This window comes from Hemiscyllium ocellatum, chromosome 31 (assembly GCF_020745735.1).
Source record: "Hemiscyllium ocellatum isolate sHemOce1 chromosome 31, sHemOce1.pat.X.cur, whole genome shotgun sequence".
NCBI classification, from domain to species: Eukaryota; Metazoa; Chordata; class Chondrichthyes; order Orectolobiformes; family Hemiscylliidae; genus Hemiscyllium; species Hemiscyllium ocellatum.
In genome coordinates, this window is record NC_083431.1 from 26674706 (window position 1) to 26689818 (window position 15113).

General features: G+C 38.2%; 1 protein-coding gene across 2 annotated transcripts in view; it reads right to left on the reverse strand.

Moving 5' to 3' along the window:
- kiaa0753 (KIAA0753 ortholog) overlaps window positions 1-15113 on the reverse strand; it is a 41940-nt gene that overhangs the window by 16691 nt on the left and 10136 nt on the right. Inside the window, exons 4-12 of one of the 2 annotated variants that reach the window (XM_060848471.1) lie at window positions 14218-14324; window positions 13396-13458; window positions 7603-7824; window positions 5930-6140; window positions 4890-5116; window positions 2693-2841; window positions 2268-2396; window positions 927-1016; window positions 450-537 (exon numbers count right to left, since the gene is read on the reverse strand). In XM_060848471.1, coding sequence (XP_060704454.1) covers window positions 450-537; window positions 927-1016; window positions 2268-2396; window positions 2693-2841; window positions 4890-5116; window positions 5930-6140; window positions 7603-7824; window positions 13396-13458; window positions 14218-14324 — 1286 coding nt within the window. Of the gene's footprint in view, window positions 1-449; window positions 538-926; window positions 1017-2267; window positions 2397-2692; window positions 2845-4889; window positions 5117-5929; window positions 6141-7602; window positions 7825-13395; window positions 13459-14217; window positions 14325-15113 lie in introns of both variants that reach the window. The other variant, XM_060848470.1, reaches the window with a different exon arrangement.

The window sequence follows — 15113 nt, forward strand, 5'->3', positions numbered from 1 at the left end:
AGTATGTTTTATCAAAATTAAACTGCAACTGCCACTCCTCAGCCCACTGACCCAATTGATCAAAAATCTTCCTCATGATTCACTGTACCACAAATTTTGGTGTTATCCGCAAACCTAATAAACATGCCTCCTAAATTCTCATCCAAATGACCTTTCCAAAATGAACACTTCACATTTCTCCATATTGTATTCCATTTGCCAATTTTTTGCCCACTTTGATCATAAACCCTACATGTAACATTCGGAGAATGCTGTCAGCACAACTGTTTAGGTTTCTGCAATATTATCAGCAGAGATCAAGTGCTAGATCCAATATTTACAATAGCATTTTAATAGAAGATAATGAGAGGATTGTAAATTCACAATACACACAATTTTAAAAAGTCTAATTGTTCCAACAGCAAAGTGAGTAAGAACTATATCACTTAGAAGTATTAGTTATTTGATACCTGTGCTTTGTCCAGCAAGGGCTGAAGTTTCTCACGAATTTCTTCTTCTGCTTTTGCAATCCATTTGTTGGGAGAGTCAGCTTCAGCTCTGAAGAAAAAATACTAAATAATATTCTAAAATCATCCATAGTATCACTTATGATGTTTTAATCCTCAACTAATTTGAAAGGAACCTGAATTTGCACCAGAAAAGCAATAACCTGCAATGCTACAGACCAGGTGCTGCAAAGCAGAATTGGAATGGACAATAGTTTACTCAGCTGGCAATCATGATGAACTGAATGGCCTCTTTATGTGCTGTAACTTTTCTGTGGCTTAATGATCCAACTTATTCCCCTCAAAATTATAAATAACTGGAAGCACCGAACACTCAAATGAAATTCACCATTTCCCTTCTCAAACTAGTTCCTCATACTTTGCATAAAAGTCACCAATGATTAAGATCTACATAAAAATTAGAAGTTACAGAAATTGTACCTTAATTTCTTTCTTCGGTCTGTTTCTTGTATGCAGAGTTTATTGACCTCCCTCAGCCTGCGGGCAGTCTCAGAATCAAGCCAAGCCAACCTAAAATCAGTTTTCACAAATAGGATGCATTAAATTTGCCTCACATTAAAACAGCATTTAGGAGTATTTTCTCCTCCATGAAAAAAAAATTGAATGCGCTCTCCAACCTACATTCTTGTAATAAAATGGTACTTGTGTCTTCCACAGAGCAAATCACACAGCAGTAAAAGGTTTCTGCTATTTGACACATTTTTTGACAATTCATACCAGTTAGAAGTACAAGACACCATTACTTGTTGACTTTGTAAACACAGATTATTGCATTGCATTCCAGGGGATAACATAGAAAGTTATGTATAGAAAATCATGGAATTGGAAAGGAAATTAATAAAGGAACTGCAGTCTTTCAGTTTCTGTCCTACTAATCTATTTCTTACAAAAGAAAACAGTAATAAACCTCAACCTTGAGAATAACAGTGCTGTAAAAAGAAATAACACTAAAGCACTCCATGGACAGTGGCACATGATTAAGAAGAAATAAGTACTGTCTATACTTTCACTTAAAGAAAGGCACTGCATTATTGTTTCCCACACTAGCAATCCTCACTCTGTCAAATTTAGGATAGTTCTGTGCTGTCGACTGAAGAACAGTGTGATCTATTTAGGATTGAGTCCTCCACTACCACCTGATGAAGGAGCGTCACTCCGAAAGCTAGTGTGCTTCCAATTAAACCTGTTGGACTATAACCTGGTGTTGTGTGATTTTTTAAACTTTGTACCCCCCAATCCAACATCAGCATCTCCAAATCATGGGATCGGACAAGTTTAGTTGTAACATCAGGTGGGATCATAACAAGACCAAGTCACTGCACATGCCTAATGAAGAAATAGTTTTCTCGAGATGAAAGTGGCAATATTCATGGAAAGATTGAGACAATGCGGCACTGAAATAGCGGATTAGCCATGATCACACTGAATGGTGGAGCAGATACGATGGGCTGAAAGGCCCACTCCTGCCTCTATCTTCTTTGTTTCTGGGTTTCAGTATATAATCCATCTTATTAATTTAGATTAAACTGCAGGAGCAGAATACATTTCACACTAGCAAAAGATAATTTCAGTATTGATGTCTACTCTTGGCATAGTGAGCTATATGTAGAAAATCATGAAATATTAGAAGCAAAATCCCTGGAACTATTTGATAAAGAACAGAACATTACATTTGAAAGGATTCAAGTTTCCTTGAATAAATGAAAATGGGCCAAATGGCTTTCCTCATTTGTAATTATCCTATGAACCAGCAACGGCTACCTGATTGCTTCAGTGTTAGCAGCTTCTTGCCTTTCTTGTTCCATCTCCTTGAACAAGCAAATTTGACTTTTGTCTGCTGGTTTAGATTTCTGGCTCTCCAATTTTGTTTTCTGTTTCTTCCACGGAATTCTAAGTAACCAGAAAAATGTTTATTCACCGATGCATTAACATTTTAAAGCATAATTTATGTAATCCATCATTTGAAGAATAGGCAAAATTCATATCTCACTGCTGCAACCACAATAAAAACACAATTTCATACTTATAAAATACTGCTTTAAGATGAGAATGGTTCTTTTAAATAACTAAAAGACTTAATTTTTGTAATTAACACAGTAAACAAAATAACTATGTTCAAATGGAGGATATATGCACATTTGTTAAAACATGATAATATGCTTGGTTTTTGTACACAGATTACTTGCCGTTTAGAAGGTCCAAGAGGACAAGTGGGATATCCTGGAATCCACGGAGGTCTGCTTTCTTTAGGTGGTCCCTGATACCTCTTTAGTTCTGAGCTTACTGTGGATTTCTGAAAACAGGCTTGCATTTCAAGATTATTCTGTCCTCTTGGCTGCTAAAATTAATTCCATAAATTGAAAGGAAAATAAATATAAATGGCATTTGACTAAATTACTTCAGCTTTCAATATAATCAAGAGACTCAATAAAGTAGCATGGACAATCCTAAAACAGCAACATAAAGCCAGATGTTCAAGAGCCAGCAATATACCTGGCAATTATTCATTATATAATCTCAAAAGACCTAGATAATACTGCATGTATGTTGCACGTACTGGTTTGAAACTAATCTCTGCTCATAAAAGTTTAAAGCTGACAATACTGAGTTGCACTGCTGCCTCTGTATTTACATTTAGTCAGAAATGCACATACATCTGCTCACTTGCACCCAAATATTAGATTCAAGTTCTAATGATAACAGCTGGTTATTTGCAAACATTATGAACTTTAAAAATGAAGATTTGGAACTTTTTCCCCCACACTGATTACAGTTAAGTGACAGCAAAGTCAAAACTATGAGAGATTATCTTCCAGGAGTCAATTCCCTTGGATTCATTTGCACATTGTAAATTCTGTGCTGACTTGAAGCCATTCAAATCTGAATGGTCATTCATTGTTACATTGTAATTTGTCCACCACTGTGTCTAGTGTCTTGTCTTGTCAGGAATTACTGTGCTGTCTTGCATGTTTTTGCACTTTTCTATGCAGTTTATGCTGTTCTGTGTATGATTGTACTCTTGTGTAATCTGTGTGTTCATATAGCATTTTGGTGCTGGAGGAACGCGGTCTCACTTTTATTGTATCAGCTGTATATGGCAGAAGCAACAAATAAAGCTACTTTACTCTAACCTACCTAAACTAAACAGGATGTGTAACAGGGTAGTGAAGCAAAAAGCAAATTTAAGTAATGTCTTAAGTTAACTTGAACATATCTATCCCATCTCCAAAGCCTTCAAAACGAAAAAGGAGTTACATTAATGAATGTCATTTTTTTAAAAAAAATTAGTGTCAAAGCAGAAGGTTAGGGTTAGGAATTCCAATGGACATTAGTGGAATTTCCACCAGTAATTCCACTAATTCATTCTCTAATTTCTCAAAGTTGTATACTTGAATTTTTGAAAATTATTTTACAGAACATGGCTCAGCTAATGTTTATTGCCAGTCTCTAATTATTCTGGAGGTGGTGGTGATCAGCTGTCTTCTTGAACCAACTCTTATAGAAATACTCACAATGCTGTTCAGAAATGATGATATAGTTACAAGTCAATATAATATGCGACTTTAACGCAATTCATATTTACTAAATGTTAGCTAAATCAAATAGGGTTATCAATTTGAAACCATGGGCTGGATCTCATGACTTTTTTTGTTTGGCTAAGTGTAAGTTGTGTTGTATTTCTTGAAGAGTTTTTCCACTGTGAGGCCGAGTGAGATTTCTCACCATAGCTTACCAAACTTGCCTTAATAACTATGTATCCAATCTCCCATTGCGTCCTGCACATCCAATTCTAACTCCATCTTTCTATTGCTATTCCCGGCGGCACGGTGGCACAGTGGTTGGCACTGCTGCCTCACAGCGCCTGAGACCCAGGTTCAATTCCTGACTCAGGCGACTGACTGTGTGGAGTCTGCACGTTCTCCCTGTGTCTGCGTGGGTTTCCTCCGGGTGCTCCGGTTTCCTCCCACAGTCACAAAGATGTGTGGGTCAGGTGAATTGGCCATGTTAAATTGCCCATAGTGTTAGGTAAGGGGTAAATGTATGGGTGGGTTGCGCTTCGGCGGGTCGGTGTGGACTTGTTGGGCCGAAGGGCCTGTTTCCACACTGTAAATCTAATCTAATCTAATTAATCAATATCAGCATCCTTTGACCCAAACCATCTTTGGAAGGTTATTGTGCAGGCAGTCAAGTGTTGGCAATCAGACATCGTCCCTAACTGGCAATGTAATGGCATAGCAGTCGCGAAACTTGCTGCTCTATTTAAACACCAAGCAACACATTTTACCCAGCCTTCGCTACATCTTGTCTAAACACCCTCTTGAAATCACTGCTATTCTGTCCCCAGTATTCACTTACAATATATCATCATTGAACACAACTTACATATGACCTGGTAGGCAGTAGCACTCCTTTCTTTGTTGCTTTTCTTTCCATAGCAGATTTTTTCAAGGCTCCAACACGTTGTAAGGCATCTAATCCAGCTCTCAGCACAGTACCCCTGTCAGGAGTTAGAGGACCTTCTTCCTGCTGTTGCTGCTCCTCCTGGATAGGCAAAGACTCTCTATCACATAGCTGAGGTCTGGGAGATTCAGCAACATTCGAACTTTCATCTGAGCAGAAAATATATTTTAAAAAACATTTAATTGAAAAACCACGTTAATCAATAAAAATTTTACTTTTCTTTGATAATTCAGTTCAAATTATTAATGCAAGTGTATTCAAACCATTTTTTCATATACTAATAAAATACTTCTTTATTTCTGAACCAAACTCAACATAAAGAGGAATTTTATATCATTTTTCATGTACAAGCTTCAATCAGTTACATTCAGAAAAGAATTTTTTCAAACGAACTATCTACATGACCAAGTTCTCACAATTAACTTAGACATTGCAGAATTTTACAGATCAAAGGCAATTGAAAATTAATGTTTGCAAATCCAATACACTACAGACAGGAAGAAAAACAGGAACAGGCAGATATCATGAATCTTATTAAAATAGCCTAAGAAGTTGTTGAAAGAAACCCAAGTTTCAGTAAACATGACCTTCATTAAGTCCAACTAACGCAGAGCAAAAAAGTCTGCAGATTATTGAACTACAACAAGCTAACTTAAAAGGTTAAAGGGAATCATGATTACATTGGATAATGCTCTCATCCACACCTCGAGTGGCATCTAATTTTGATCAAGAAAGGACTTGCTATAATTATCAGCTATAAAGGCAGAAGTAGAATAACATACTTCTGCTCACACCAAGTAGAAGTTTTCACTTACATTTCACTAACAAATATTATTTTAGTAGAGATAATTTATTAACTTATGTGATAAGCAATTGGTCACAGCACAAACACCCACTTTAAGTTATTCCTCTTCTCATCAGATTTAAAAGAGATTTTTGTTTCAAGAAATGAACTGACTTACCAATCTGCACTGTCTTAAGAGGAGGCAATTGTTTCTGTGCATATGAAACATTGTGCTTTGTAATGGATGGTTTTTGTAATCTTTCAGCAGAACGGCTTCTGTGTCTACCTGGAGGTCCTTTTCTGTTCGGGGGTGAAACACTACGGGCTCTCTGTAGTAATTGATTTGATTTCCTTTGAGGAAGTTGGCTCCCAAGCAGTGAATCCAGGTCCTGATAAATCCACAAATAAACAACTTTGAAGTCAAGGGAGACCTAATATTCATTTGTGCAACTTTCGCCCTCTTTTTTTACATTTGAGGCTTCCCAAAACATTGTCCATCCCTAAAAATTTCATTCTCCATAATACACCCTATTAGATTCTTAATAAGTCACAATGATTCCTTTTTTTAATCTTGTCTGATAATGTAGAAAGCACAATGCCTCTCCAAAGTGGAGTTGTGCAAATTATTCTAAGAGGAACTGGAGAGTAAGTGAATGTCCTAACAATCCATGAAGCAACTTGGGGCGGCACGGTGGCACAGCAGTTAGCACTGTTGCCTCAAATCGCCAGGGACCCAGGTTCGAGTGACTGTGTGTGGAGTTTGCACATTCTCCCCATGACTGCGTGGGTTTCCTCTGGGTGCTCTGGTTTCCTCCCACAGTTCTAAGATGTGCAGGTCAGGTGAATTAGCCTTGCTAAATTGCCCATAGTGTTAGGTGCATTAGTCAGAGGGAAATGGGTGTGTGTGGATTACTCTTCACCCAGAGGATTGGTGTGGACTTGTTGGGCCGAAGGGCCTGTTTCCACATTGCAGGGAAATCTAATCTAACTTATGGATGTTCAAAATGTTTCTACTTATTGACGTTAATGTTTTATCATGATTCGTAACATTTTCAAATTTTAATTATCTGTTCTTTGTTTATTATGCCCAAAAACTTGACAAAAACTGTCCCTATCACACGTATTAGTATTAATACTATCTATCCTTCATAATCAGCGAAAAGCAAAATAGATCAGTCAAATGTATTGTGTCTAAGTCTTACAACTTACAAAGCCTCCCCATTACAGTGTACATGCAAGTCACTGATTAGCAATCATGCCATTTGGGTTCAGTCACAGCTTCTCTGCTCGAAACACTTGTAAATCAGAGTTACAGCTAGGGAACAGTCAGATAACAAAAAAGGATATGTTTAGCAGCTTTAGTGTCCAATTGCCCAAATGGTTGACTGCACACAATATCTTCTCATAAATACCTCTTTTTCCCAAAAATTCAAAATATTACTGTGCATACTGGCAAGAGTTTTCCAGGTATAGAACTTCGTGAACTGCCTGACATTGTCAGTGCACTTAAGTTTTCAGTGAAGCCTTTACAATTGCCGAAAGCAGAAGATGGGGTTTCATAAAATCAGGCCAATGAAACAAGTTTAGAGATCAGAAAAATACATAATAACTTGATGAACTGAGGTTTAATACTCTTCATGTTGCAGCAGTAAATTAAACTCTTTTACAGTGAATGAAAGGAGCCATTAGGTAGGAGAGAAAAATAGTAATGAATTGATATCTATTTTGGATGTTTGTGTGCTCATAAATACCATTAAAAAGGCACCCATGTTACACAGAAACTCAAATTCAAATTTATTTAAAGTTGTAATATTGCATTTTAATGTTTCTAAAATTTTTATTAAAACTTACCTCAACTTGCTGAAGGATGTTAATAATGGTTTCTGGTATAGAAGCATCCATGTCACTTTCCATTTTGGCAGAGCAAAGAGAAAGTTGCCGAATTAATTGACCCAGTTCCTTATAGTAAGTAGGAATCTGCTGTTCGGATTGTCCAGAAAGTTGACTAACAAACATTTGCAATGCACGAACAGCTCCTCTATGTGCAGCTGCTAACCGAGACATGGCGCGAGACTGAAACATAAAAAAAACTACAATAATACCTTTTCAGAAACAGATATGTTGAAGTTGAAGACAAAAACATGAATTCAAGTAGAATCATTTTTTTTGTTAACTCAAGCTCCCAGGAATTCTGGGTAATTCAAGATGGAGGATGGAAACATTTCTGGCTGTACCAGCTGCTACGTTTTTTTTTGAGATATCTTAGGTGTTGAAGGTGATTTCCTTGAATTCGAGGAACAGCAATGACTGTTTTATATGATGTTGCATTGCTTTGGGACTTGAGGGGGAAAAAAAGTCAAAACAATCACATTTAAAAGGGAGAGCAACAGACAAAGGAAGCACATGGTGAGGTCAGTGGAGGAGAGCGAGCGAGAGAGCAACCCACATTGCTAACTGTCAGTTAGCAATTACTGCCTTTGCTGTTGAATTAATGTATCGCTGGACATCGGAGTGTGTCTGGAAAAATTAAAATACAGTGAACTTCACAACTGATCTTGGAGAAACCTGTCTGGGAGCGGTCACAGCACAGAAGCAGCTAAGTGGATTTAATGCGTGTCCTTAAAATAAGTTTGTAGTAGTGAGTAGAGAAAGTTCTTTCTTGATTATATGTTTTATTGAGCTATGTCTCTCGATTAAACTTAAAATATAAGCCATAAGTATTAATTTCACCTGGAGCAGTGTTTTGTAGAGGAATAAGACAACGCTATTTTCTGGGTCTGTAGATTGAAAGAAGCAAAAAATGGCCCTTAGTAGAGTGATATGCTCTTCTTGTTGGATGTGGGAGTTTAGGGAGTGTTTATGGGTTACTGAGAATTATATCTGCAACAAATGACGTTGATAGCGAATCCTATCAGATCGAATGGATTGATTGGAGAGGCAGATGGAGGCAATGAGGAATCTGCAAGAGCAAGGGGATGTGATGGATGGCAGTTATGGGGGGGGGGGGGGGGGGGGATCTCAGATACAGTCACATAGATGAGTTTACTCCAGGAAAGTTAAGAGAGGTAGGCAGGTGGTGCAGGAGTCTTCTGTGGCTATCCCCATTTTGAACAAGTATAATGTTTTAGAAAATGTAGGGAATGATGGATTCACGGGGGAATGTAGCACGAACAGTCATGTTTCTGGTATTGAGACTGGCTCTAATGCAATGAGAGGTACATCGGGTTCCAAGCAATTGATTGTGTTAGGGTACTCTCTAGACCAAGGCACAGACAGACGTTTCTGTGGCCAGCAGCGAAAAGTCAGAATGGTGTGTTGCTTCCCTGGTGCAAGGATCAAGGACGTCTCAGAGAGGGTGCAGAATGTTCTCAAAGGGGAGAGGGGCCAGTAGGAAGTCATTGCCCACATTGGAACCAATGACATTGGAAGGGAAAAGGTTGAGATTCTGAAGGGAGATTACAGAGAGTTAGGCATGAATTTAAAGAGGAGGTCCTTGAGAGTAGCAATATCTGGATTACTCCCGGTGCTACGAGCTAGTTTGGCAGGAATAGGAGCATAGAGCAGATGAATGCATGGCTGAGGAGCTGGTGTAAGGGAAAAGGATTCACATTTTTGGATCATTGGAATCTCTTTTGGGGTAGAAGTTACCTGTACAAGAAGGACAGTTTGCACCGAAATTGGAAAGGGATGAATATACTGGCAGGGAGATTTGCCAGAGCTGTTCAGGAGGATTTAACCTAGTAATGTGTGGGGGAACCCTGGGAGATAGCGGGGAAAGATTTCAATCTGAAACAGGTACAGTTGAGAACAAAGGTAAGTCAAATGGTCAGGGCAGGCAGGGACAAAGCAAAGCAAAAAACAAGGTAGAACTGATAAATTAAACTGCATTTATTTCAATGCGAGGGGCCCAGTAGGGAAGGCAGATGAACTCCGGGCATGGCTAGGAACAGGGGACTGGGATATCATAGCAGTTACAGAAACGTGGCTCTGGGATGAACAGGACTGGCAGCTTAATGTTCCAGGATATAAATACTACCGGAATGGCAGAAAGGGAGGCAAGAGAGGTGGGGGAGTGGCATTTTTGATAAGGGATAGCATTACAGCTGTACTGAGGGAGGATATTCCCGGAAATACATCCAAGGAAGTTGTTTGGGTAGAATTGAGAAATAAGAATGGGATTGTATTATAAACCCCCTAGTAGTCAGAGGGAAATTGAGAAACAAATTTGTAAGGAGATCTCAGTTATCTGTAAGAATAATAGGGTGGTTATGGCAGGGGATTTTAACTTTCCAAACATTGGTAGTCCCAATCTTGTGTTAAGGATTTAGAGGGAGAGGAATTAGTTAAGCATGTATAAGAAAATTTTCTGATTCTGTATGTGGATATACTAGAGAAGGTGCAAAACATGACCTACTCTTGGGAACTAAGGAGGGCAGGTGACTGAGTTGTCAGTGGGGGAGCACTTTGGGGGCCAGCGACCATAATTCTATTAGTTTTAAAATACTGATGGAAAAGATAGAATAGATCTAAAAGTTGAAGTTCTAAATTGGAGGAAGCCCAATTTTGCCAGTATTAGGCAAGAACTTTCAAAAGCTTATTGGGCGCCAATGTTTGCAGGTAAAAGGACAGCTAGAAAATGGGAAGCCTTCAGAAATGAGATAACGAGTGTCCAGAGAAAGTATATTCCTGTTAGGGTGAAAGGAAAGGCTGGTAGGTATAGAGAATGCTAGATGACTAAAGAAATTGAGGGTTTGGTTAAGAAAAGGAATGAAGCATATGTCAGGTATAGACAGGATAGGTCGATTAAATCCTTAGAAGAGTATAAAGGCAGTAGGAGTATACTTGAGAGAGAAATCAGCAGGGCAAAAAGGAGACATGAGATAGCTTTGGCAAATAGAATTAAGGAGAATCCAAAGGGTTTTTACAAATACATTAAGGACAAAAGGGTAACAAGGGAGAGAATAGGGCCCCTCAAAGATCAGCAAGATGGCCTTTGTCCGGAACTGCAGGAGATGGGGGAGATTCTAAATGAGTATTTTGCATTAGTTTTTACTGTGGAAAAAGACATGGAAGATATAGACTGTAGGGAAATAGATGGTGACACCTTGCAAAATGTCCATATTACAGAGGAGGAAGTGATGGATGTCTTGAAATGCATAAAAAGTGAAGAACTCCCCAGGACCTGATCAGGTGAACCCTGTGGGAAGCTAGGAAAGTGTTTGCTGGGCCTCTTACGGAGATATTTCTATCATCGCTAGTAATAAGAGAGGTGCAGGAAGACTGGAGGTTGGCAAGCATGGTGCCACTGTTTAAGAAGGGTGGTAAGGACAAGCCAGGGAACTATAAACCAGTGAGCCTGACGTTGGTGGTGGGCAAGTTGTTGGTGGTAATCCTGAGGGACAGGATGTACATATATTTGGAAAGGAAAGGACTGATTAGGGAAAGTCAACACGGCTTTATGTATGGGAAATCATGTCTCACAAACTTGATTTTTTTTGAAGAATTAACAAAGAAGATTGATGAGGGCAGAGCAGTCGATGTGATCTATATGGACTTCAGTAAGATGTTTGACAAAGTTCTTCATGGGAGACTGGTGAGCAAGGTTAGATCTCATGGAATACAGGGAGAACTAGTCATCTGGATACATAACTGGCTCAAAGGTAGTCGACAAAGGGTGGTGGTAGAGGGTTGTTTTTCAGACTAGAGGCCTGTGACCAGTGGAGTGCTACAAGGATCGATGCTGGGTCCACTACTTTTCATCATTTATATAAATGATTTGGATGGGAGCATAAGAGGGATAGTTAGTAAGTTTGTGTTGACACCAAAATTGGAGGTGTCACAGCGTGGACAGCGAAGAAGGTTACCTCAAATTACAACAGGAACTTGATCAGATGGGCCAATGGGCTGAGAAGTGGCAGATGGAGTTTAATTTAAATAGATTGAGGTGCTGCATTTTGGGAAATCAAATCTTAGCAGAACTTATACACTTAATGGTAAGGTCCTGGGGAGTGTTGCTCAACAAAGACCTTGGAGTGCAGGTTATTAGCTCCGTGAAAGTGGGGTCGCAGGTAGCTAGGATAGTGAAGACGACGTTTGGTATTGAGTACAGGAGTTGGGAGATCATGTTGCAGTTGTACAGGACATTGGTTAGACCACTTTTGGAATATTGCATGCAATTCTGGTCACTTTCCTATCAGAAAGATGTTGTGAAACTTGAAAGGGTTCAGAAAAGATTTAAAAGGATGTTGCCAGTTTTGGAGGATTTCATCTTTAGGGAGAAGTTGAATAGGCTAGGGCTATTTTTCCCAGGCCGTTGGAGGCTGAGGGGTGACCTTATAGAGATTTATAATATCATGAGGGGCATGGATAGGATAAATAGACCAAGTCTTTTCCCTAGGTGGGGGAGTCCAGAACTAGAGCGCATAGGTTTAGGGTGAAGGGGAAAGATATAAAAGAGACCTAAGGGGCAACTTTTTCACTCAGAGAGTGGTAAGTGTATGGAATGAACTGCCAGAGGAAGTGGTAGAGGCTAGTACAATTGCAACATTTAAAAAGCATCTGGAGGAGTACATGAATAGGAAGGGTTTGGAGGGATATGGGTCGGGTGCTGGCAGGTGGGACTAGGTTGGGTTGGGATATTTGGTCGGCATGGACGAGTTAGACCAAAGGGTCTGTTTTCGTGCTGTACATCTTTAAGACTCTATTAATAAAGTGCTAATGTAAACAATTTTTATATTAAACATTGCCCAAGCAATTGAAAATTATACACACAACCTTCTCATTCAGCAGACCATTTTGTTACAGCACAATTTTTCACTAGAATAACTTTCGCATGTTGCACTTATTTAATTCTGGTGAGTGGTTAAGTTGCTCAAATGCAAGTTGAAAATGTTGCAGCACGGGATACAGAGTATTTGGAAACCAAGCGAACAGGTCAAGCAATTAGGTAGCCCCTCAACCAATCAGAATGAAGAAATGCAAAACAAATACAGCAAGGGCAAGGATGAAGTACAAATTACAGTGTATGAGTTTGAAATAGAAGAAGTAAATGCATCAAAAGAAGACTGCATTTAGAAACAATCAAGTTTTAAACTTTTTTCATAGTTTCAAGTCTCCAACTGAAAATAATACTCTATACAGTACTTGTAACAATTAAATTTTAGTGCCAGTGAAATTGATTGCTAATAGTGACCACATAGTTAAAATTACTTAAACAACTTTTAGTGTTACATTCAGTGCAGCAACTTTGTGTCATTGAATTAGTTTAATCCAAGGCAAGTTGCAACGCTCTGTATTTGTGAAGTTATGGTGCAGCAGCACAATCAGAACATCATTTTATGGTTATGTGAATTTAACTACACTTCTTCCTCGCCTTCCCCCTTTCATTTGCAGTACCATGTCCATTTATGTCAATGATGAGCACCGTTAGCCAAACTTATTTTGACAGGAAAATCAGGTACAATGTAATCCAGCAGTTGGGACTCGAGCAATAATTTAGTAAAGTCTATAAACATTGTTTTTATGCATTCTTTAGAATTCCAGTCGAAGTATCAGACCAAATTTTCTTTCACTCAAGAGCATGTTAGTCTTTACTACAACATAATACACGTCGGTCAACAAAATCAAAACATTTTATTTTCTTACCTTTTTGGTATGTTTTATTTTATGTGGACTTTGTTTTTCTATCTCTTCTTGTATTTCATTTACCTTAATTAAATAATAAAAGCTAAATGCATGGTTAAGAGAAACAATTGCCCTAATCACATGTAAAAATATTATTCCATTAACAATGTTTTAAGTCACTTCTAAAAAGAAACTGCTACACAATCAGTTTCCAAAAAACATTAAAGAGGCACATATCTCCATCATGTGTAGGTATTACAATGACACTGCTCTTCCTTTAGTTTTTCCCTTCCTGGTTAATGCTGTGTAACTATAAAGCTGAAAATAGAAATCTCAGTGAGCTTTTATCTCCCTAAGCAAGCTACAGGCCAATGCATATCAAACAACCTGCTCTGAAACGGTGTTCAGATTTTAACAGTTGTGAACAATTCCAATACAGTAGTTGAGACCCACAAAATTCTAAAGCAAAATCAACAATATTGTTAAAAGACAATTCATCCTATCTGCTCTACAATAAAACGTTCTGCAATCAACATATAAAACCAAACCTAAAGTAAAGCTCAAATCTGCCATTACTGGTCACAATAAAGAAAATCAGAATGTTGGTTAAGATTTTAAGCTCAGCAGCCAATTCACTACTACAACAGTGCCACTGCAGATTATCCAAATAAAGGAGGTGTTCTAGAGTAATTTTGGCTTTTGCAAGTGGTGAATTTATATTCCTTGCTGAACTCTCACTTTCCATATTAATAAGCTTGAAAACTTGTGTCACCTGGATTTGATCTGTAATAGAAAAATTGACAATTAACAATGCACTTGTTAACATTTAATCTCAGTTCTCACTTGCTGCTGCAAAACATACAGCATCCTTGCCGAACGAGAGGCCTGTTCTTGTCTTTTTATCTGCATTCTCCGCTCTTCTTCAGGATCCAGGATATCTGTATATTTCTCTAACAGAAGAAAACACATCTCATGTATGCACTACCAGGGAACTCTTAAAAATATTGTTTCATTTATGAAAAATGTTTCATCATTCATAGAGTTGTTTTATTGGAAAGAAAGGTAGCAGGATCAATTTGTATACTGCTAACTGCAAATTCCAGGTTAGACTCTATTGTCAGCTATATCTGTATAAGGAATCCAAGAACTGTGTGAACACAACAAGCAACTATGTTTCTTAACCAGAACGAAGAATCCTTGATGATCAGTGCAAAGTCTGAATTGAGTATCACTATGATTGGGATTATTTATTCAATGACAAATCAGGTACAGACAAAAAGACATAGGAGCAGGGTAAAATAGATGGGAATAAGAGACAAACAGAAAAGCCAGGCATACAGAAAGGATGGGTGGAAGGGAAAAAGGAAAAAGAGTTGTAATGAATATTTTTAACTCTTTAACAATGCTGAAAGTTTGTTTACCAGTATTCATTAAAAGTTTACTTACATTTAAATCTACAAACACTAAGCATTTCACTTTTTTTCTTGGAATTACACCATCAGTAGCTGGCCTGCCATTTATTACCTATCAGCCAAATGGCTTCTAGGCTTTTTCATAAAGTCAAAGTAATACAGCATGGAAACATACAACTTGTCGCAATGACCAGACATCCGAAACTGATTTAGTTCCATTTGTCAGCATTTGGCTCAAATCCTTTTTAACTCTTCTTATTCATGTACCCATTCAGATGCCTTTTAAATGTTGTAATTATACTCAACTCCAGCACCTCCTCTGGCAGC